This window comes from Solanum pennellii, chromosome 4 (assembly GCF_001406875.1).
Source record: "Solanum pennellii chromosome 4, SPENNV200".
Lineage (NCBI taxonomy): Eukaryota > Viridiplantae > Streptophyta > Magnoliopsida > Solanales > Solanaceae > Solanum > Solanum pennellii.
Genome location: NC_028640.1, coordinates 54,994,364 through 55,015,867, shown reverse-complemented (window position 1 = coordinate 55,015,867; position 21,504 = coordinate 54,994,364). Strand labels below are relative to the sequence as shown.

General features: G+C 36.3%; 1 protein-coding gene across 2 annotated transcripts; it reads right to left on the bottom strand.

Annotated features, from left to right (window-relative positions):
- Window positions 1-460: 460 nt before the first annotated feature.
- On the bottom strand, window positions 461-21,472 carry LOC107018403 (bifunctional TH2 protein, mitochondrial). 2 transcript variants are annotated; one of them, XM_027916650.1, is made up of 7 exons: window positions 20,840-21,472; window positions 10,259-10,367; window positions 2,706-2,990; window positions 2,533-2,587; window positions 2,173-2,316; window positions 1,806-2,072; window positions 461-1,145 (listed from the first exon to the last, which is right to left on the bottom strand). In XM_027916650.1, exons 1-7 carry the CDS (start codon window positions 21,160-21,162, stop codon window positions 733-735), a joined length of 1,596 nt encoding a protein of 531 aa, XP_027772451.1. In that variant the 5' UTR covers window positions 21,163-21,472; the 3' UTR covers window positions 461-732. The 2 variants fall into 2 exon arrangements, with proteins under 2 accessions (XP_027772451.1, XP_015074358.1); XM_015218872.2 differs by having other exon boundaries at window positions 2,173-2,587.
- Window positions 21,473-21,504: the final 32 nt, after the last annotated feature.

The window sequence follows — 21,504 nt, the reverse complement described above, 5'->3', positions numbered from 1 at the left end:
CGGGGTAAAACACTCTCTAACAAAAATAACTACGTAATCATTCCATCACATCCCTTGATGATCACAGAAGGCTTCCATTAGAAGAACAAAAAATGACATCCATCGCACGCATCATAAACAATTGGCATACCAGCTGGGCTAAAAGGAACTCCAAAATCCCACTTCAAACTAATTTGACAATAAGACCTTCACATTGTTTATGATAACTATATCATCCACTACAGAACACCTCACTACAACCAATAATCGTTTCCAATAGCTGGAGAGCTCAAGATATTAGATTATTAGAATAGGAAAAGGGTCAAAAATATCTCTGACGTATGACAAAACGGCTCTGAAATAGTCACTTTCCACCTTTTGATCTTAAAATACCCTCAATAACCAACCAAAAACAGTTGTTTCCAATAGCTTCAGAAACAAAAAGAAGTGATACGGCCTGCCTCAAAACCTGTCACATTGCTCATCTGAAAAGGGGCCATTTACCATTTAAAATATTGACTAGAATAGAGTGGCCACAAACGTTTAACAATTGCTGTACTCATAGAGAATCTCCAGCCAAATGAAGCACAATTTACATTTCTGAACAGAAAACCCTCTAGAAAAAACAAAAATGGAACACAAGTGAACTGTGGCCTGCAATAAAACTAGCCACAAACTGTATGTATTGATATATTATATAAGATTGTTTCTCCATATGTCCTAACTAGCATGGTGAATAAGTAACTTGAAGATTCATGATCCCAATACAAAAGCATGTATCTCAGCCCAGCTAGAGGCAGTATAGAGAACACCAGAAAGTCCCGTCCAACTTGATGAGTCTGACCCAGCATACATCTTCTGCTTCTGGAGAACACCTGGAAAAAGAGGAACAAAAGAAACACCAAAATGATTCCCCACCCTCCTCAGACTTGAGCTCGAACCAAGCACAATGCCAACATCTGCTTCCAGCAAGCAAAGTAAGTCGCCAACTGAATCCCCAATATATACTGTCAGATTCTTTTTGTCGTTGCGACAATTCGATAGAATTTTACTAAAAGCTTGAACCTTGTCAATGGGGGATTCAACTTTCTTATCAATTTCACCAGTAGATAGAGATTCTTGAAATATCAACTCATTGGCATGAATATCTAGACCATCTATGCCCCCTGTTCAACACATGACAGGAAATAGATATCTTTTTCATAAGCCTAAAAGGCAGGAAAAAATTTAACATCTCACTGGAAACCAAAAACTGACAAGCATTGCATAATTACAAATGAAAAGGGAACTCTCAACTAAAACCAACCATAGCAAAAATAAAAGAGAGTTCATGTGATCGATGATCTTTGAGACCCAACTAAAGACTATAAGCACATCAAAACTTCTCTTCCAGAATAAGAGAAGAAATCATTGACAATGTTAACAACTCTATTAGACTTAAAAAGGAAAAGATAACTCAAAAACAAAGGAGAACACATGACACAAAATAAGAACAGGGGAAACCAAGGTAAATTTGAAATACAAGGAATGATCAACTTTTTCCTCCACTCTTTTTCCATTTCACTATCCTTTCTTCTTTTTCTTTTAGAAAGTTGTTTCCTTTCTCATGGTACAAGAAAAGGATAGCGGGTGGAAGCAAATTGGCATGACAAAGAGGGACAAATGTCACTTAGCATACAAAATACAGTCAGCAATATTTCTAGCATATCCAGGTGCAACTACGAATTAAGAAGACATTGAAGTAGTCATGAAAAGATAGGCAGACCATAACAATCAACTTGACAACAATAATATCCGCAACTAAGTTGTCATTATCAATGAAATACCTGATGAAAAGGAAGACCTAATAAGGTCACCACACCAGCAATAGGAGAGAACATGAATGTCTGCATTCAGATTTTCATTTCTTATTATGCTCTGGAAAAAGTCGGTGCAACCATCCTGGAGAATCAATTGCTGCCCAGCTCGTTTAATGTCTTCAAGGTTCAGACCTTTCAGTACCCCAGATTCAACTACCCTACTATTCGCCCTTTTCTCAAAATCAGAAAGTTGCTCAATCGTTCTACAGAGTCTCCCGTAATCACATTTTTCCGCTGTAAAAGTAAGATTCTTAGAACAGTTCATCCCAGCCGATCAGCAATATTATGACATAGGGAGGTTGGAAAACATCAAAGATTAATTAAACAGTGTTACCTTTTTCAGTAAGTAACATCTTCTCTATACATTGCTCATACTCTTCCGTGTACTGCTTAGAGAGATCTCCCCATGCATTCTTTAAATCAGCCAACGACATCCTTGAAATTTGATTCTCTGGTTGATTTTGATCAGATTTTGGTGCTGTTATAATTGCAATTTCAGCCAAGATGGCAGAAGAATCAACAATCGTGCATGTCAAATCAAAATCAGAAAATATTGTTATCCGCTGTTCCGCAGGGTTGTGATCTTTTGACAAAGGGATGATAGCTTTCTGAACAAGCGGCTGGGCTAAGAAGAACTGGATTTCAAGTTTCATTGCTTGATGATAAAGCTTCTCAATGATGTCAAGCTCCTCACCTGTCAAAGTGACACTCAGTTTATCCAACAAGTCCTCTGTCTGTAGAGCTGATGCCTATTATACAATAAACACGATATTTCAGTTTAGTTAAGTAGAATGTGTGGTATGTCATAAATATCATTCATAAGCTAAATTCATCAGTTTGACGAGAATGGAATAAACAGCCACAAACCTGGAAACCTTCAGAGGCATAACTGTCAATCCACTTCTCATATGGATGATTTTTCTCTCCCTCAAGACACACTTGCAGCTCCTTACCAATGTAGGCATAAAGTCTCATGCAAGGTGTCATAGCACCTAGAGTATAAGCAGCCAACTTTGTTTTCTCAAATGGAGTGGCAAGTTTAGCAGCTTTTACCCCTTCAACCTTTCCTGAAGCTGTAGCTAATAAGAAATCTGTGTACTTGGCTGTTGCAGGGTTAATAGTGCACTCCTTGACCAGATCAATGCCCCACTCCTACAGAAGTGACTGTGAGATTATTTATTTTCCCAAGCAAGAAGACAATTTCGCGTGCATAAAGAGAGTTTTTAATGTACTTTGATATATAGGTCATAAGATACAATATCGAAATCATTAAGGGGTCGTTTGGTAGGGTGTATAAAAATAATGCTAAATAGAGTGTATTAGTAATTGTTGCATTAATTATGCTAAATAGAGTGCATTAGTAATGTTTACATTAGTTATGCTTGCATTATTTCTTAAGCATGGCATAATTTTTTTAAAACATACTATTTTTGTCCCTAATTACTTGTCCACTTTTCAATTGGCACACCTATTAAAAAAACAATGATTGACATAGTGAGTTTACCATTTCGCCCCCTATTAATTATGAAGTGGGTGAATTAAAAATTTACGATCTTTGAGAAGTTCTACCTTTTTCAAAGTAATTAATTGAGGATATAGTAGGTAAAAAGAATTTCTCCTTTCTTGATTTGTCAAAATGGACAAGTAATTAGGAATAACTACAAAAGGAAAAGTAGACAAGTAATTAGGGACAGAGGAGATATTTATTTACAAAGATATCCTCAACATTATAGGGGAAAAGATGTAAAATAAGGTTCTGAGGGGCAATTGGGTCATTAACCATGCTAATGCATGCATTAGATACTCTTGCATTAGTAATACCATGGATTTCCATGTATTACTACTACACTCCTCAATACATAATTGAGTGTATAACTACTAGTTGCATTAGTTAAACATAGGTTAAAAAAATGTACCAAACAAGGTTCTGCTAACACACAAGGCTAATGCATGTATTGTTACACTCTACCAAACGACTCCTAACTGTTAACAATAGTTGCTATCACTTCGCAGTAACCGCACATCTTAACTTCCTTGACAAATTAGTTACGCTCCAGAAAAATGATGAGAATCTGTTTTACAAATAGAAATCAAGATTTAACACAATAGGCATAATACATAAACATGACCCTTAATTTGGCTTTAGCGAATAACTATGTCCGCCAACTTTGAATGTGCACAAGTAGGCACTTAAACTTGTATAAATTGAACAAGTAGACACAAGTATCCTACATGACACAATACACGTAGGATGTCATGTAGGACACAAAATTGCTAGGTAGGGTGTCATACTGCCATGTAGGATGAATTTGTCAATTTGCTCAATTTTATACAAGTTTAAGTGCCTACTTGTGCATACCCAAAGTTAAAGGTCATAGTTAGCAACCTGGCGCCAAGTTAAAGGTCATATTTATGCATTATGCCAACACAATATGTAGCTCTCATATGTGCTACATGTAAAATACTAAGATATATAATAAATTCGGACTATATATACATCTAGGCAGCTCAAAATATTAGCTATTGTGAATCCACAATAATCAACCAGTTGCACATCAACTATGGACATCGTGCCATTTCTGAAGTAAAGCAGAAATGTCTTGGGAAATCAAGAAGCTTGCCATGATAGTACAGAGAAACTAACAGTCTGCTGATAGTGCCACTGGTCCATTCATTCAGAATTTCCCTCTCTTGTCCTTTCTGCAACTGTACTCCCAACAGCATATCTTATTCATTATTAGCAATAAACTCACAGGAATACCAAAATGCATCGATTATTCATCAACATTAAGTCTTACACAATGCATAACCAATTTTCAACACATATCCTTCACATCTCATTAACTTCAGGCAGACCATGGATCTCCCTCCCAGGCTTAGTTCAAGTTTCTACGGCTCAGAGGCAGCTTCTTGGGCTGGGCACCAGTTTGAGGCTGTTCTCCATGTATTAATGGTACCCACTGCTTCATCGGAGAATCTGGCTGTAAGTCGCTTGCGGCCTGGGCGGCTCGTTAGGTATGAATATGTCAGGTACGTCTGACTCGATTGGTGAAATAGCATCTCTTCCCAAAAAAGCATGTTTTTTATTTACCGACGCACAAAAGAAAATATTTTGTAGCGAATGAACAAGATATTGAGGAATTGTTCCTACGTAATCAGAATTATTGACCACAGTATAGGGGAATCTTGTGTTCCAACAGAAGCAGAAGTGATGTGAATTATTCAACAATCAAGTCGATTTTCTTTATAAAAAGCTATCAATGAACTTCTGTCTTGGTTCGCCGAGCCTGTTGACATGGTGTTTTGTCCGTTGATAGTGATCTAAGGGAAAAGTATCCCATATAACTATGATTTATGCTCATTTCAATTTTCATAAGCCTTAGCAGATTTTAGGTTTCTCGGCCCAATCATGTGTTATAGGCTAAGACAGTTATTTTCTCGTTAATATAGAGTAAAATTTTCCACATAAGCTTAAGGAACATTGACAACTGAGACAAAATACTCTCGGGCACTTTTTTTGTGGCTTTTCAGTGTTAAATCTTTTTTAGTATAATCACTTTTCAGGGGAGAATTTTTCTGTTTTTTTCTGTCTGGAATTTCAACAGACATGGGGTAAGAAAGGATTTTTATAATCCAGGTTCTAAATCCTATGACATTCAGGCTCAGAAGTATGGTTCGATTATGCAGCAGAAATTTAATGAGACAAAGTTACTATTAGCATTAATGTCATGAAGTGGTTGGTGTTTGTCTTCTTTGCAGAAACAGAAGAAAGGTGGAAGACGGTAAAGAGATGGAACATGAAGGACAATTTCTGAGTTTTTTTCACTCTTAAATCCAATGAAAGTGGGAAGTACATAAGCATTCAGGAAGCAAGTAAATCTATTCTTATTACACCAGAGGGATCCTTTAAAGAGGGTTGGGGGAATATTTCCCAAAAGTATATAACTATATCAATGAGACAACTAGAGTGAAGAACTCCCTCTTGGCAGAAACAAGACAAACAGAAACAGCGTACAAAGCAGCCTCAGAAACAGCAGATGTATAACTAAGTAGACATAAAGGTCACAGATAACAGGAAGAAACAAAAAATATATGTAACAGGGTGTTCAGCCAGGCCAGTATCAGATTTGCTCAGCAGATGCCTAGTTGGAAATTGCCACCAAAAGAGACGCCAAATTTGAATGATGTGAGGAAATGAGCCTGAAGTTGTACCATACACTAGGGAGATCAAGGATATATATGATGGAGACAAAGCTCAGGTAAAGACTATGGGAGGAGACTCGGAGCATTTTTCAGTTTCGATAGGGCTGCATCAAGGATCATCCCTTGGCCCATTTTTATTTGCCTTGGTGATGGATAAATTGACGCGGAAAAATTCAAGGTGGATAGTCATGGTGTATGTTATTTGCAGATGACATAGTTATGTTTGACAAGACTCGTGGTGCTTTTAATGCTAAATTGAAGGTTTGGAGACAGACTCTGGAGTCTAACGAGGTTTGGATTGAGCAGGAGTCAGGACCAAGAGCACTTATTTGGAGTGCAAGTTAAGTGACGTGACTATTAGGCTGATGTGGAAGTGAAGCTTGATACACATGTCATCCAAAAGAGATGATGTTTCGAGTATATTGGATCTATTATCCAAAGGAATAGGGAGTTTGTCCATGATGTCACCCATCGTATTGGTGCAGGGTGGACAAAGTGGAGGTTCACATCTAGAGTCTTGTGTGATAAGAAGGTACCACCAAACCTTAAAGGCAAGTTCTGTTGATTAGTGGTTAGACCGGCTTTGTTGTATCTTGCGGAGTGTTGGCATGTCAAGGATTCATGTTCAGAAGAAGAAAGTTGTGGAAATGAAGATGTGATGATGGATGTTTGGGCATACTAGGAGCCGCGATTTTTCGTAAGCGGTGTCACCTTTTAAATGAGAAAATAAATAAAATAATACAAATCATATTTTAAAAAAATAAAACACAATTCAAAAAGAAAATAAATAAAAACCACATTATAATTTTTTTCATGAGTTTCTTTTTTTTTTCTTTTTTTTTTTTGAAATGTATTCAAATTAATCTCCTTGATAATATTATACTAAATTTTTATTAATACAAATAAAATACCAAATAATTACTAAACAAAGAAGGTCAAAGAAAAAAAAACATAAAAAATGTGACTGTGTAGGATAGAACAAACAATCTAGCCTAAGAAATTTCAGCACAAAACCACCTAAGCTACGCACTTCTATTATTCAAGCAGTGTCACTTCCATTATATAGACCTTTTATGTTTGCTTTTGTTTCATAACCGTATATACGATTTAGCCATTTTTTCGGGCAAAGCAGTGTCACGTGACACCCCTTCCTGAGTCCGCCTGACTAAGAGAGATAGGATTTGAAATAACGATATCCGAGACAAGGTAGGAGTGGCTTTGGAGTAGGACAAGATGCGGGAAGCGAGACTGAAATTGTTCGGGTTAGTGAAGAGGCAATGCATGGATGCCCCACTGCAGAAGTGTGAGAGGTTGGCTATGATGGTATCAAGATAGGTAGAGGTAGACCAGAGAAGAATTGAGGAGAGGTGATTAAACATGACTTGTTTCAGCTTACCGAAGACATGACCTATAGACAGGAGGGTGCAATGTGTTATCTTGTTGTTTCTTCATATTAGTACTCGTAGTATTGCTTCCGTCGTTTCTTGGCCTTCGATTTCTGTTACTACCTGTTGTTTCTTGTACCACGATTATCGTATTGCTCTGTTGTAGTTTCCGTTTTGTTGTTATAGGTTGTTTTTATACTAGCATCTGAATATTAATATGTGCATTCAGATTCAAACATCTAAATCTTAATGCACATCTTAATATTAGATGTGTATTCATATCCAGATGACTTAATCTTCATGTAAATAAATGAAGCCTAACAATACTAACAATGTAAAAACAGAAAATCTACCATGAATTCTGTCATTTGTAATTGCTATTAACACCAACAACACAAGTATAGAGACACATCTGTACTTAACGCTAATTACAGGTTCACTTTTGCTTTCAAAAATTCAACCACTCCTTTCCTTCCAAAATAACCACCAGACAAATAATCTAAACATTGAGTTAATATCAGCTGCAATATCCTTCCTTAATCAGAAGTAAAGACTCTTTTAACATCTAAATAGAAAGAGAATTTGCTCTACATTACAGACAATCAAGGCCAACTGTGCTAGCAGTGACACTCAGTCATTTGACCACTATTTACTTCACTTTTACAGCAGATCATAACAAATTAAATTTAACTTTGTAAAGAGTACCATAACATCCATCAAATCAAAAAGAAAAAGACATTGTTTTCTTTGCACTAGTCAAACTATATTGTTTTCTTGACAACTGATATGCCCACTGAGCTCTGCTCGTATACCACACCCTCATTTCCCAAGATGTACAAGTATAATACACTGGAAATCAATATTTTAAAGAACTTTAAGATAGACTGACAACCACATTATTCATTGAGACCTCAAACTCCCAAGATAGACCTGATATCTTTCATCAACAAAATCATTCACACCTTACATCAAACAGATCTTAGATAGTCAACTACCATGCATCCAGAGATAGTTTTGTGCTAATTAGGTGTATCCTCACAGTATGCCAGTGTATACCAAAGAGTAGAAATTGTCAGATTTAGAAAACCTGTAGTTTTAGATAACCACTAACTTGCTTTAGAGACAATTATTTTCAAGAGAAGTAATATTAAAATGAACGGATCCAAATAGAGCAGAATGATTATGGAGGATTTGCATGGCTGTCTAATTGATCAACTGATAGCAGTATCATCACAATCACACCTAAATACTCCATGCACATCCCACATCCAAAGTAAAAATGATTTAAAATATGCATAACCTCTCATAAATATCTGACACTCATACCTGGTCCACATAACATACTTTGAACAGAACATGACAGATATCCATTTCACCAAGTTGTGTGCAAATGTTTATAGTGCCTTCTAGGCTACTGAACTTTTCGAGGTTGAAAGATAGACTAGTTAGAATTTTAAAACACTGATGATAGCCAGATTTGAATTTAACAAATTCCTTGGAAATATTTCGAATGGTGAGGATTCAAAAGCTAAAGTTGGAGATGGTGACCTAAGCTGGAAGTAATTTTTACATCGAAGTTCTCCCAGGCAGAAAAATCCCTATTTCAAGATAAATGACCTAGTTGAGAGATATAAATGTACTCACTTACAGCAATGGTACTGAAAAACTAAGGGCCTTTTTTTTGTTTGGACATGCAATTTGGATTCTAAGTTGTATTTCTTGCTCATAAACATAAAACCCCCGTAAATTGTGAATTTTTTTAACAAAATTACCCCAAATCTTTTATACAATCTTACCAAATAAGCAAAAATTCATAACAAAAGTATAATACACTACCAAAAAGTTATTTCTTAAGAAAATACAAGATTTACTGATCAAACTTTAGTTCAATAAAATTGAACATGAGTTGTAGTGTACTACTCTGTAGCATAATCCTCCCATATAGTATGGACAATCTCCTCACATTGAAGATGCATTTCTCGATATAAATGGTTTAAAGGTTGGTGAGAGTAATAATATCAACTAAAAATTGGTATTGGTTGGTGAGAATAATGGTTATATCCGACATAAATGGTTTAAAGTTGGTAAAAATAATAATATTCAACGTAAATTTGGTTGGTGAAAGTAATGGTTATTCCGATATAAATGGTATAGGTTGGCAAGAGTAATAATATCAATTATAAATTTTGTTTATATATGAAATAAATGGTTGGTAGATGAAAAATGGTGAATTTTTTATTACAAAATATAAACTTGTGGGTCAATTTTTGTATTTGAAATATATGAAATCATAATATAAAATTCACAAATTAAGCTTTTTGGAGAATTTGGGATTTTATCTCATGATTTAAAATAATGAGATGAAATCACATGTCCAAATATTGATTTCATCTCATGATTTCAAATTACGAGATGAAATTGCATGTCCAAACGCCTACTAAGAAACAAATTATGCATATCACATTCCTTTGCAATGAGCCTAGTCAAGATCAACAGAAAGTCAAATGTATCCATGGTTAGCTACTTAGCGAAAGCTCATGCCATTAGAAACCTGATTAGTTTTTCGGTTTGCAAAAGAAAATGAACGGACAACATAAATGGTTTAAAAGAATCCCACATCCCTTTGGCAGTTCATCCTAAACAAGGTTTTTAGGTAAATGACTCAATTTGATAGTCAACTTTATCTTTCAGGAGATGTCCCTGCTGATACTCAACTGGAAAAATATTGCAAAGAAGTAAAAGGAAATTTGTGGTCTAGGGCACATGGCATTCCTAATCACCAAATGGACAGGGAGAAACTTGAATTTAATGGAAAAGAGACTCATATCTTACTTCTAAAACTGCATCATGCATTTTAAGTTCATTCACAATATTCTTCCGCAGTTCACTAATGCCAACCTTCGCATCGTCATCATCAGTACACACTTCTGCAGCTTCACACCTGCAATTTGTTTCATTAATACATATATTACTAACAAACCTCTTAGCAGAAGAAATGAAGGGGGCCTTATTACACGGCCAACAAAGCCCATGAAAAGCAACCCCAAAAATCTATCATTTTTGCGAACACTAAAATTATTAGCAATAACAAAGAACATTAAAACCAACCACTAGACCCCAGGATGTAGTGTTAATTCAACGTCAATATTTCATTCAGTGGGTGATGGAGTGAAGATTGATTTTTGGAATGAGCTCTGGATAGGTGATGATACTCTAAGAAGCACTTTTCCTCAACTATACATCATTAGCCTAAGAAAAAAAATGCCACTGTATCTCAGGTTTGGAGCCAACAAGGTGAAACCTGATTTTTAGAAGAGCTTTGAATGACTGGGAAATTTATGGAGTTGCAGGCCTGCGTAAGGTTTTAAACTCCTTTTCAGGTATTTCTATGGCGCCAGACAAACCAGTTTGGTGTCTACATAGTAGAGGTTTTTTACCATAAAATCTTGCTACTGGAAGATGAACAACAGGCAGTCTTTGATAGATATATGGGCCTGGAAGTTAATTTGGAAAGTTAAAAGCTCACTGGAAGTCTCATGTTTCGCTTGGCTTGTGATCAGAAGAACATGTCTAACTCATGAGGTGTTAGAAAGAAGAGGTTTACAGATTTTCTCAAGGTGCTTTATGTGTAATCAGGAAACAGAGGTAAATAGTCATTTGTTTCTACACAGCAAAACAACTGCAAATATGTGGAACATGTTCTTACGTATTCTGGGAGTAAGTTGGGTAATGCCTGAAACCACCCTGGAGCTACTCAACAGTTGGAAAGGAATTGGAAGAAGAGGGCAGAGCGAAGATTGGTGGATGAACATTCCGATTTGTATCTGGTGTACTTTATGGAAGGAAAGAAATACCAGATGTTTTGAAGGCAAAAGCTGCAACGCACTGAAGATCAAAATGAAATGCCTAAGCCTTTTATTTTTTGGTGTAAACAGAATATGGTGGGGGAGGTAGCAACTCTAGTTGATTTTTTTTTTATGACAAGGGAAACCCGCAGCCGCTACCCTTTGGCTGCGCACAGGGTAAAATTGTAAAGCTTTTTAGTTTTTGTGAAGGATGTGTCCCACCCATTGTGGGTTTTAAGTGCCTCATCTCATCATTCTTTTGATGATGATTTTTTGTGAATACAAAGTTACTTTCTCAAAAAAAAAAACTAGACCCCAAAAGTCGCACATCTCTAGCAAATAAAGGTTGCATAGAAGAAATTCATTAAAAGAAAAAGTAAATAGAATCCATTCACCAAAAGAGACCTAAAAATGAGGGCATAAGGAACACTCATTTTTACTCCCTAAACTATGGGTAGGGGATTACCTCACCCCTGGGACTTGACTGAATACCCAGACTTCTGGCAAAAACTTAAGCACTGAAATAACTGATAATCCAGATGAAAATACTTCAAAAGAAAAGAAAAAAAAAACTAAACCCCTTCCTTCCCAATTTATGTGAAGTGTTTGACTGGGCATGGAATTTAAGAAGGAAAAAGAGAATTGAAACTTGTGGTATGAAACAAGTCATAGAAAATTTTTGTCTATAAATTATCTCATCAAGGGTGAAATGGGAAGTTTGAAGTTAAGTTGTCACTAAATATAGAAAGATGTAATTCTTTTCCAGACTGTCTAAAAAGGAAAGAAATATCATATAAATTGAGATGGAGGGAGTACCATACAGTGGAAGGTATAAGGAATCCCATAAATAACAGACCAAACAAAAAGTTAACAAAAGAGCAAGAAACATGATGTTCTTGTAGAAGTTTTGAGTTCAAACTCGTCGAAAAGAAACAAGACAGATTATTTTGTCCCTTTAAAATTACATCTAGGATCAAAGAGGAATTAAAGGTTGATTACAAGAAAAAAGCCGAAGAAGCAGAGTATGTAAAGGTCATTCAGTTAATGGTTGTTTTTTTAATCCTTTTCTTTCACTTATTAACTGGAAAAAACACTGTTTTCATGTATATTTTTTCCCTCCACATCTTTAATGTTTTATTTTACCTGAACATGCCGATATTTTAGCAGACATTCCCAATGACTTTAAAAGGGTAAAGTAATTCTCTTGTCATACCCAGGCTGTAAATTGGAAATCACCCAAGGAATAATGAATTTCTAACTTCTTTACAATTTGGATAGAGAGTTGTAGTACTACTTCTAATACATTTGACTAACTAACAAAATTAAGATACTCTTCAATGAAAATGGACTAATCCCATAGTCATTCAAATGTTAGAATGCCATTCTCTTTCACTTTATCTGTTAATTCCCATTTTCTTTCATAAAAGTCAAGAAACATAAAATCCATCATAAAAATCCTTATTCTTCTGGAGAGAAAACAAACAGTTATACAATAGAGGTGGCTGTTTTCTTGATTTTTGTTACGAATGGAAGTAAACTGAGCACTTCTATGAAATAATAATGAAACCCCCAAATAAACACAAACGACAATGTCATGAATATGACGTTAGTAACAGAATTATTAGGGCCAAGTCTAATTTAATCAAGCCAACCAGGTACTGTGAGTTCTTGTAATTTTTAATTCCAGTATTTGCCTATAAGTCCTCTATGTTTTTGGCTTTATTAGTAACTGGCTAGGTGACGTGTCCAAGTCCAGCTGCAGGTTAGTCCTTTTATAGTTGTTGTACAGGTTTACTGAAATATCCAATTTCCTTCTCTTCTTCTATCCTCTTTTACCTTCTTTCTCATTTCTGCATTTTACGATTGAAGCTTGTAGAGATATGGCACTTGGGCCTAACTCAACCTCAAAAGCTAGCTCATGAACGGAGGTTTGTCCAAGTCCATATAAAGAGACCAAATTCCCATCCCTCTACTGATGTGGCACATCTTAACACTCCCCCTAATACCATGTGAGAAATATAGGAAAAGAATATTATTGAATTGTTGCCGTTTCTACATTATTACATTGAAACCCTATTTATAAACACTAGAATACAATCCTTTATCAAGTAGGATACTATTTATTGTTCCTATTTCTAAATAGAATTGTATAAATCTATTCCTATTCTAATAGGATTGTATAAAACCTATTCTTATTCTAATTGGATTGCATAAGCCTATTCATGTTTTAACCTCCCCCACCCCCACCCCCACCCCCAAGCTAGTGCATACAATTCATGTACCTAGCTTGTTACAAATGTAAGTAATACGAGGACCACCGATGAGGGGCTTGGTGAGATATCTGCAAGTTGATCAGTCGACTTCACAAAATTGAAGTCAATCTCAATGTACTTAATCTTCTTATGAAATATTGAATTTGATGCATAATGCCGATAAAGCACAGAATGATAAAATTACAATGTGTCTTTCCAAACCAAACTTGCAAAGATTGTTTCAGACCATACCGTGACTCACATAATCGACATACAAGGCTACTAAATTCCCCCTCAGCAACAAAGTGCTCAAAATCTAGTATAAAGTGTATGGATCATGTTGGAATCAATAGATGAATTCATATTAAACAAGTCATCGAAAAAATTGGTCGAAAAATGCTCCTACGCCAGAGTATTAGATTTGATGGCTAAAAGTGGCTGCAATCTAAGAAATAAAATTACATGGGTAGGATCGAAATGATGTCACGACCCAACTAGAAAATATAAATTATATAGGATCGTTTGAATTGATGGAACGATCCCATTGAAAAAGAGAAATAATATGGGTAGGGTTGAAATGCAGCATGACCCTACTGAAAAGAAAAACTATACGGGTAGAGTCGGAATGATGACACAACCCTATGCAAATCAAATTTAAGAAGTCACCGGAAAGATGAATGCGACAATGCAAATCAAATCTGAGGAGTCACTGAAAAGACACATGATGTTATGCAACACAAATATGTGAAAATAGTTTGGAAAAATCCACGACACTACACAAATTAAATATGAAAAGTAGTTCGGAGAGATGCACGGTGCTATGCAAATCAGATATGCAAAGAAAGGTAGTCACCGGAAGTATGACACGGTGCTACATAAATTATATATGAAAAAGTAGCCGCTGGAATGATGTCAAGGTGCTACAAAAACTAAATATGAAAAAATAGTAACCGAAATGATGGCACGGTGTTACACAATTTGGATATAAGAAAGTCGTCACCAGAATGATGGCACAGTGCTACACAAATTAGATATGAGAAAATAGTCACCAGAACGGTGGACCAACTTTTGCTAACATAATCATTAGCCGGATAGGCGGCATATATGGATAATAGTTGTCGTCGACAGTGGAAGCTCTTTGATTGTTTACCAAGATCGTAGAGGCTCTGATACCATGTCAATTAGGTTTTAGGCCTAACTCACACCCCAAAAAACAGCTTAAAGAGAAGAAGATTGTCCAAGCCTTATAAGGAGTCTACCCATCTCATTAATCACCGATATGGGGCATTTGACATTCTTTAACAAAGCTCATTACTGCTTCATTTGTGACATTTGTATTAGAGAAAGCTTGATTCTCGCATATTATCATGTCGGCTAACAATAAATTCAAAGGAACCAAAGATAGCATGAAAGAAGCTTGAAATACAACTTCAGTCTATGGCTAGTGGCCATGCAAAACGATTTGAATCCTTGGTATCTAACCAGACTCGGTTCTCAACTCAGCCAAAGGAAACAAAGGAGATGACTCAGGATTTGAGTTGATTATTTCTCAGTTGGACTCGCAAAAAAGCATACGTTGCAGTCGATCTTTCTTCATCTCCTAGGTCAATGACGTCCATAGCTCCAGGTTATATTGTTATTCGTGCGTCTGGGCAATCCTCTTACTCTCTTGCAGCACATGTAACTCCTTCCTCCACTACTAGATATCATGTGGGAAGGGGTTTTACATTTCCTCCTATTTTTCCATCCAGAGCAGTCCTCCGCGACCTACTTCAATTCTTCCTTGTGAACCCTACTATTTCATTGACTACCCAAACTGCTATTCCTTTACCAAACACCACCTAGCTAAATCCTAATCCTCCACTTCTTCCGTTACAAGCCTTTGTTCAACCAGAAACACCAAAGAAGCCATTCAAAGCCAAGATTAGTTTTCTAATCCAAGGGGGTGAGTTAGAAAGTGTGAACAGTTCTTTGAGATTTATCAGATGCCTGCTAAGTTAAAATGAGTTATGTTTCAGTCAATATGAGTGATAAGGTTGATGTCTGGTTCAACAGCCACATCCTAGAACAAAAGGGCACCAATTGATTTTTGTTTGCACGGAAGTATGACAGAGGTTTGGTAATGTGAGACTTTTGGATATTGTTGATGAATTCAACAACAATAAAAAAACTGGCAGTATTGATAGCTACGAGGAAAGATTTGATGAACTTAAGTCTTATATGTTATTGATACCCTCTTTTGAAAAAACTCACTTCATTGCTTTTATACTAATTGATAGTGGTTCAACTCATAGTTTTGTAAGCCCTCAAGTGGTTAAGGCCTTAAGACTGTCTAGGCCTTAAGACTGTCTGTAGTCCCTTGTTTTATTAGGATGAAGGTGAAAGTAACTTATGAAGAGGCTATGCATACAGAACATTGATGTTCAAATTTTTTGTGAAAAATGCAAGAAGAACAATTTTGTTTTGACGTTAGATTGTTGCAAGTTGGTGGATGTGATTTGGTGCTAGGTATGGACCGGACAGATGTGTTTTCCCCCGTTGTACTAAAGTACTAGACTATACAGTCTGTCCCAGTGTTGTGAAAGGCACTTGCCTTTCGCCAAAGGCCATAAGGCGAGGCGAAGTGAAATAGGCAAGATATGGCGACAATAAGGCAATGGCAAGGCGAGGTGGCAGCGCCTCTTTTTTTTTCAAAAAAAAAAGGTCTCACTTAATTATATTAGTCAACAACTCAAAATTAGGGTTTTCTCAATCGTCGCGACATTGCGACCTCTTCTCATCAGTCGCGAGTCGCGACTTCCTCTATTCACAGTCTGTCCCACTGTTGTGAAAGGCACTCGCCTTACGCCAAAGGCGATAATGCGAGGCAAGGCGAAGTGAAATAGGCGAGATATGGCGACAATAGGACGATGGTGAGGCGAGGTGGCAACTACTCTAATCTTTTTCTAAAAAAAAAGGTCTGACTTAATTATATTAGTCAAAATCTCAAATTAGGGTTTTCTCAATCGTCGCGACATTGTGACGACCTCTTCTCCACAGTCGCGAGTCGCAACTTCTTCTATTCTACTCCTATCCTTCGCGCAAGTCGTGTATGCTGCCAGGCATGACTATGAGACCTCTTCTTTTCTTCTTCTTTTCAGTTTTTCTCTGCTTCTTCTTCTTCTTCTTCAGTCAGTTCTCTTCTTTTTTCAATTTTTCTCTACTTCAGTTCTTCTTCTTCAGCCAGTCACTATGTTCTATTTTCCCGTGGTAGTGAACAATAACTGCTCTGTTTTGTGCTCACTACTCTATCATATTAAAAATAAATAAATTAATCCTCCTATAATTATTTCTTCCCTACTTAATTTAGTTTTATACTAATTAATGTAGTATTTATTTGTTCATAAAGAGTGAATTCACTGGAGCTTGATGCTAGCAAAAAGAGGGACATTAGATGGATACTTATATATGCAATTTAATAAAGTGAGCGCCTCGCCGTGAGGCGAGGCAGGCCCTTGCCATAGGTTAATCACATTGTTTGGTTATCAGGTTGAGAACACACTCTTCCCAACCGAGGGTGAAAAGCTACTGAAATTGTTTAACAAACACCTTAGTGGGACAGATGTTGTTTGCACCATGGGTAGCTACAATTGATGATCGAAGGCAGCAAGTCCCTCAAAAGATAACAACTTTGTTATAAATCATTGCACGAGGCCTTTGATGAACCAAAGAAATTGCCTAACAGGCCTTGTGATCACAACATTCCATTATTGTAAGGAGCCCGACGTTTCCATTTAAGACCTTGCGGGTATTCCTTTGACCAAAAGAATGTAATTGAAAGCATTATTGATGATATGTAAGCTCTCAAACTGTAGTACCTAGTCGTTCATGCTTTGCATTACCTGCCCTACCTTTTAAAAAGAAAAAAAGTACTTGGAGATTGTGTGTTGACTATAGAAGGTTGAATTCATTAACTGTGAAAAACAAATATCACATCCCCATGGTGGAAGATCTTCTAGATGAGTTGGATGGCTTTAAGATATTCTCTAAGGTGGACTTAAGGTCAATGTATCACCAAGTGAGAATGAGAAGGGCGGATGAACATAAAGCTGCTTTTAGGACTCATCATGGATTGCGGCAATTCAGGGTAATGTCATTTGGCCTTACTAATGTCCCCGGCACTTTTAAATCATTAATGCCCCAAGTCTTTGGAGCATATCTCAGGAAGTTTATATTACTCCTTTTTATGATATTATGATTTACAGTGCAGTATCAAATGATCATGTGAAACATTTAGACATTGTGTTACAATTGTTGAAGGAGAATCGGTTGTTTCCCAAGGTTCTAAGTGTGCTTTAGGACAGAAACAAGTAGAATATCTTGGGCACATCATCACCAGAGAAGTGGTCAGTAATGGAAAATTGGCCCGAACTAGTTTTTTGGGAAGCGAGAAGCGGATAAAACAACGAGGGCTCGCTTCATAGAAGCGTGAAGCGAAGCACACATTTTTTTCAAATAAATGGTATTTAGTATAAAAATAAAAATATTAAATAACTGAAATAGAGGTAACATATTCTTAGATTAAAAGGTAAATAGATAGTCAATAATCCTCATAAGTCATAACATTTAAAGCAAATACATAACTAAATCACAAAGGATCAAACTCCTATTCTTCATCGTGATATTGAATAAGAAAATACAACTTACTGTAGAGACGGAACAGAGCAGCAGCCAGCAAAACCAAAAAAAAAAAAGCAGAGCATAGCATTACAAACAAAGCAACAGTAACTCAGTCACAACAACAAAAAACAAAGGAAAAACATATAGAGATAAAACATAGCAGCAGCCAAAAAAAGAAAAAAACAAAGCAGCACTGACCAAAGAGAAGAAGAGAAGAGAAAAAAATAGAGGATAGTCGACCAAAGAAAAGAAGAGACTTAACCTGCAGAGTGTAGCAGCAGTCGCAGCAGTCGACCAAGGAGGAGAAAAATGGAAAGATGTTGCCCAAGTATACAGAAATTTACAAAAAAAAAAAAAGATTTGCAAAAACTTTTTTAAAAAAAAAAATTGCATAAATTTTTATAAAAAATAAACTAACTAGCACTTATTTCATTTAAGCGAGCTTTTCGGCGCCTTTTTTTAAGCATACTTCTTGCTTCGCCTACTGCAGCGCTTGCTTTTTCAGCAGTGCAGTGCTTGCGCGTTGCCTCACTTCGCGCTTTAAGCGCATTTTTTGTCGCTTTTCACAACACTGGCCCGAAGATAGCAATCTGAAGGAGTTGAGGGGATTTCTTATTGCATTGATCAGAAAGCCTTTAACTTCATTCCAAAAAGGGCATTTTCTTGGAGTGATGAAGCCCCTAAACCACTTCAGGAGCTGTAAATTGATAAGTCCTCTGTACCAGTCTTGGCCTTACATGATTTTGGTAAACCATTCATTGTAGAAGTTGATGATTGTGGAACTGGAGTTGGGGCAGTCCTCATGAAAGACAAGCAACATATTGCTTATCTCAGTGAAGTACTGAGCAAAAAGCGGTCAAGACTATAAAAAGGAGTTGATTGACTTGCTTATGGCACTGAGGAGATGGAGACACTACCTCCATCCTCACCACTTTATTACTAAAACTGACCATTTAAGTCTTAAGTTTTTGCAGGATTAGAAAATTTTCACTTCATTACAACATAAGGGCATACCAAGCTTATGGGGTTAAAATTTATGAAATCCATTACAAGAATGGTGTGGCAAACACGGCTGCAGATATCTTTTCTAGGGCATACACAGAAGTTAATTGCAGTGTTATCAGTCACGTGCCGCCTAAGTGGATAGAGGAGATCTTAAGCAGTTATGAAAGAGAACAAGAAGTTGTCCAGTTGTTAACTCAATTTCATCTAGATACTTCAGCTATAGAGGATGTTGCTATACAAAATGGTTTAATAAGGTTGCAAGGCAAGACTTGAGTTAGAAATGGTAGTGGACTAAGACAACAATTGCTGCAACAAATTCATACTTTTGGTCTTGGTGGACACTCTGGAGTCTCGACTTCAATACAAAGGATCAAAGTATTATTCTATTGGCCTTCAATGTTAACTGATGTTCAAAGGGTGGTATTAGAATGTGAAGTTACCCACAGGAACAATGTTTATAAACTAGATGGGTTGCCTAGTACTATAGTGAGTGATAGAGATAAAGTGTTCCTCGGTATCTTTTGAAAAGAATTTTTCAAAGGTTTGAAGAGAAGACTGAAGTTTAAATTAGCATACCATACCCAAACTGATGGGCAAACTGAAAGGGTCAACAAGTGCCTGGAAAATTATTGAAGGTGTGTGTAGTAACAAACTAGGTGAAGAGAGCAAGTGACTGGTCTTGGCTGTATATTGATATAATTCCAATTACCATTTAGCTACCAAGATGTCTCCTTTCAAGAACTTGAATGGATATGACCCTCCACAACTCACTTTTGAGTTGATATCTCAACCCAAAGTGGTTGCAGTGGTTCAATGGTTGCAAGAAAGGCAGGTGATGGCTAAGGTTCTAAAAAAAACGGAAGTTGGAGACTAGGTGTATATTATGTTACAACCATACATGCAAACTTCTATTGCCTTAAAGAGTAATTTGAAACTCTCTTCCAAGTATTATGGGCCCTAAAGTATGATCAAGTAGATCAGTTATTGTTGCTAATGGAACTTCCTCCCACATATAGAATTCACCCTATCTTTCACATTTCCGAATTGAAGGAAAGGATAGGGTCCAATGTAATTCCTACTATTGAGCCTCCAACGTGTCATTTAACCAATTGTCATTCTGGATCACAAAATAGTAAAAATTGGAAATGCAATTGCAACACAAGTTCTCGTGCAAATGGACAATTTGCTCCTATTTGAGAGATAACATTTCCTAATGTTAAGTCATTTAGATCCTGTGTGTTCTTGTGATTTTAATTCCAGTGTTGGACTTAAGTTCTATATGTTGTGGGCTTTATTAGCAACTCTTCATCCATCTATGGAGTTGTTGTACTGTATTATCGAGATATCATAAAAGAAATATCAAATTTCCTTCTCCTCTTCTATTTTCTTTTCCCTTCTTTTTCATTTCTGCATTTCAATTAATTGAAGCTCATTACTGCTTCATTCGTGACACAATGCTTCTTATTTCACATTTACACATATCCAGAGTACCAAAAAGAAGAATAATACACATACTGAAACAAATTCTACAAACAATGATAATTTAAAACACGATTATAGTACCAAAACAAAATCGAACAAATACTGAAACATTTTCTAGATAAACTTATTTATCATATTAAAAGGGAAAAAAAGAGAGTGAAAGTACTGACCCTTGAACGAATGCCTTGAGAAAGTGAACATCTTGAGCAATGTAATGGCGGAAAGTATCAAGATTCAGAGTTCCAGAAGCCAAGCAAACGACGAAAGGAGTGTAAAGTGCAAAAGAAGACTCTTTCTTAGAATTGATCCAACACCTCCTCGCTACACCCACACTTTCATCAATCGGCGACGCCATTGTAGCAGGAGTAATCGCAGATCTCAAATAGTGAGAGGGACGACAGTAGAATCGGAATATCGATTTGGAATGCAAGAAATTGAATACTGGATTTGGAATTGGTAGCCTAAGAGGCGATAATAATAATAATGAGCGCATATATATATATATATGGCAGGTAAATTATAATTGTTAGTGTTTGTAGTATTCTACTTTGAACATGTATAGTATGGATGGAAAGGGAGGGTTTGTTGGTGTTTTGATGATTTGCTACTTGGAAACAAGGAGTTTCTAAAAGAGTCAAGACACAAACTACAATTTTTTGTTGTTAAAATAACCAGTCTTTGATTAAGTAAAATAATTGTGATAATTATGAGTATGTATATGTACAGTGTTTGATCCTTTGTAGAACTTCTGGAACTTAGGTTTATGTAATGTAAGGTCCTAAGTTTGTGGGGGACAATTGTTGTATTAAGCATGGTAGTCTATGTAGTATGTAAT

Bases quoted from the DNA above. Each gene is read 5' to 3' on its own strand.
- LOC107018403 (XM_015218872.2), bottom strand. From the start codon at position 21,162: ATGCGCTCATTATTATTATTATCGCCTCTTAGGCTACCAATTCCAAAT. The intron at 2,588-2,705 runs GTTTGTGGCTGT...ATTGTATAATAG, and splicing joins ATGCCTCTGAAGGTTTCCAG to GCATCAGCTCTACAGACAGA. The intron at 1,146-1,805 runs GTATTTCATTGA...TGTGTTGAACAG, and splicing joins TAGGTCTTCCTTTTCATCAG to GGGGCATAGATGGTCTAGAT.